At 27.3% G+C, this 3,700-nt stretch overlaps 1 protein-coding gene across 1 annotated transcript; it reads left to right on the top strand.

Moving 5' to 3' along the window:
* Window positions 1-2,602: 2,602 nt before the first annotated feature.
* On the top strand, window positions 2,603-2,890 carry ASPWEDRAFT_103543 (uncharacterized protein; the record flags this gene model as incomplete). Its single annotated transcript, XM_040827571.1, has 1 exon — window positions 2,603-2,890. A coding segment is annotated over one exon (288 nt), but the record flags the coding sequence as incomplete, so codon positions are not given.
* Window positions 2,891-3,700: the final 810 nt, after the last annotated feature.

The raw sequence follows: 3,700 nt of genomic DNA, 5'->3' as shown, positions 1-3,700 counted from the left end.
TAACTAAGTAAGAGGTTTAATACCTTAGAGATAGTAGAATACTAACTATATAGGATATAAATCAGTCTATTACTAATAGGAGAGCTAAAGAGGAGTTAAATAAGAAGAAGAAAGTAGATAAGGCTTATAAAGAGGTATATAGCTATCTCCTACTAGCACCTTCTAAAGAAGATAACTTTATAGCTTTATATAGAGAATTAGCTGGAGAATTAGTTAATTAGCTTTCATAGATTCTAGAGGAGTTTAGTAGTAAAAATATAAAAAGCTTCATTTTTCTCCTTTATACTGAAAATTCCTTTATACTACTGACCACCCACTAGCGGAGGCAGTGGGTGGTCGGGCCGCCACTAATACTACTTAGCTTATTAACTACTAGAATAATTAATAGATTAATTATTATTAATATAATCTACTTACTTACCCCTATTATAAGAGGTTACTTATTATTATCCTTTTATAAGAAATACTTTTAAATATAATAATATAGCTTATAATTTTTAATTACTTCCTTTACTTTAATTATTAACTCTTTCTTTAAAGGATATACTAAACTAACTATTTAGTATCCTATATAATAGTTAATATACTTTAATATTACTATCTACCCTTATATACTTAGGTCTTTCTAGATAAGATATCTTTTTATATAGGTCTTATATATACAGTGGGAGGAATCTAGTAAATATAGTGGCTAAACTATAACTTTAATACCTAAGTCTTTAAGAAGTGCTTTAATAATATTAGCCTAATAGATACTAGCACTATTATATATAAGAATATTACTAGGTTAGAGGTAATCTAGTAAAAAAGTATAGTAAAGCGTATAAATAATAAACCTAGATATATCACCCTTTAGAGCTAATAGATTACTATCTAGAGGTACTAGACCTATATAGGTCTCTCCTTAAAAAGTAGCCTAAAATATCTACTTAACTCCTTTTCTATAGTTAACTATCTTAATATCCCCCTCCTATAGTTAATTCTTTAGTAAGTTAAAGGTCTAGGTTAGATATATATCAGTACCTTCCTTAATAGAATACTTATTAGACTACTAGATATATAGCCAGTCTTCTAGAGTATAATATATATATAAAAAAGTGCCTATTTAAGGTGCTTTTTAGTATAGATTTTATAGAGAAATAGGTATTTAAGTTACTTCTATTTATAATATCCTATCTTATATAAAAGCTTCTAGATTAAGTACTTTTTAATAATATAATCTACCTTATCTAGTAGTTCCACCTATTTTATATAGGGATTAGAGACTATATAATTATATAAATAATCTCTCTACTCTTTAGAGAGCTTATATAGGGGGCTAGAGTATAGTTATATTTTATTATTATTCTAAATAGCTTTATACTATAGAGTTATTTTAATTATATTAATTAACCACTCTAGATACTTTATATAAATTTATTTTATGCCCTAGCTAATAGAATGAAGCTTATAGATTTAAGATTATATTTATAGTGATAGTTTTAGGCCTCTTTTTCATGCCATATTAGTAATATAATATATAATATTTAATTAACATGTTGGTTGTATACAGAATACAATTCTATCTAAGTAGGCAGTCTGCGGAGGCGGTCTGGTAGGGGGTGTATTAACACAGATGGCTAGTATATAAAATACTAGGGCAAAGGCGATTTTGGAGGTTTAGACTGGCAGAATAATGAAATATTATTGGTTGATCAAAAGCGGCTCCCGCGGATAAAAAAGGGGGGGGCGCAAACTCAGTACACCTCACTGTATATATCTATTATTGTGATATTAAGTACAGTAAACCACTGATATAAGCAACGCTGATATAAGCAACAATGCGACGTGTCATCTTTAATCCCACATATTAAATTGCTTAGAATGCTGATATTAGATAGTTACTACCATTCTCTCTTTCTCTTATATAAAATTACTTATATCCATCTCCTAAATAGGTTATTTTAATGTCTTAAGTCCCTCTTTACCTATTATAATAAAGTAAAAGTGGATATATTAGTTAATCTCTACTAAGTAGAAAGCTGCCCTCCATACCTACTATTATTTAAAGCCTTTTCTCTCTTATTAAGGGCTTTATAGTTTAACTATATATATAAAGCCTGGAAGGAAGAGGAATAAGGCTAGAATAATAGCTTATTTTTATATTAATTTAGATACCTCTAAGTGCCTCCTAATCTAGTTTATTAGACCTATAAAAAGACCTCATGCCTTTATAGTAGCTAAGATTAATATAGAGAATCTAGGTTACTTCTAGTATTATAATAAGAAGGCCTAGATAATGAATATTATCTTTAAAGAGTGGCTTTATTAGTTTAATAGGAGAATGGCTGGTTAAAAGGTTATTCTCTTAATAAATAATTTCTCTGCCTATAAAAAGGCTGTTAATGATATTTATTTAGATCTATAGAATATACTAATTATATAGCTTCCTCCTGATTCTATAAGCCATTATCAGCCTCTTAATTAAGGGATTATTTATATATAGAAGGTATATTAGAAGTAATAATAGATTCTTTATATAATAGTCTAGTTTAATTAGGGATTTAACCTTATATCTATAATAATAGTTCTATAAGTAATTTAATAGGTAATTCCTACTTAGGATCTAGATATAACTTTAGATATAATAAGCAATTACTTTAAGAAGGTGCTTTATAAAGAAGGAAGTGAAATCTTAAATTCTAAGGTTATTAAAGATATCTTACTAGGAATTAAAAAGATATCACTATCTAATAATATTAGAGAAGTAATAGATTTAAAGGAGTTCATAAACCCTATAAAAGAAGAGGTTAATAATAATTTAATAGATATAGATAAAGGTATCCTAGCTCAGTATTTACTAGAGAATAATACTATTAAAGAGGATAATACTAATAAAGAAGAGACCTAGGAAGAACTACCTTAAATCCTAATATCTAAAGCCTTAGAGGGCCTATATAAGCTTTATTTATATAAAGAACAGCAGGCAGGGGGGGATTCTGGCCTAATTCAGCAACTTATTTACCATAAACAGATGATTTACAGAGGAAAATGAAGGTACAGCAGCAGAGCAATATATAGAGCTTTTTCAGCGTTTAAATGTGTATATATATATATTAAAGTATATATTAATTAGTGGCGGAACCCATATAAATCGATATAAGCAACTGACCGATATAAGCAACTGAAATGTCTGCGCCGATCTGTTGCTTATATCGGTGGTTTACTGTATATATATATTCTAGTTTTTAATACTTTTAATATAGCTTTAAATACCTATCTTAATAAAAGATTATTATGTTATAGACCTAGGTCTCTTAAATCATCCCGTAATTAATAGCTTAGTTTATAATAATAAGATTAATAAATTATATTATAAATAAGCCCTCTCTTTTACCTTTTTAGGGCTTTACTAACTACCTTATATAGAGGATCTTAATATCTTTATCTTAAGTATATTAATTTATGGCTATTAAATATATATATTAATATTAAATACCTTTACCTATTTATTAATATAGTTCTAGAGAACCTCTACCTCTATAGTACTATAAGCTTAAAGACTAATATTTATAGATAGTAATTGTATATAGTAATAAATTCTAATATTATAAGGAGGGGATTACTAGACTTCTTAGCTATTATATCTTAGGTCTATTTAGCCTATTTAATAATCTTAATAAGGGCTAATTTAGAAAGCTTATCTTATATAACTATATCA

This window comes from Aspergillus wentii (assembly GCF_001890725.1).
Source record: "Aspergillus wentii DTO 134E9 unplaced genomic scaffold ASPWEscaffold_2, whole genome shotgun sequence".
NCBI lineage: Eukaryota > Fungi > Ascomycota > Eurotiomycetes > Eurotiales > Aspergillaceae > Aspergillus > Aspergillus wentii.
The sequence above is the reverse complement of the archived record's forward strand: the minus strand, read 5'-3'. Positions and strand labels throughout refer to the sequence as shown.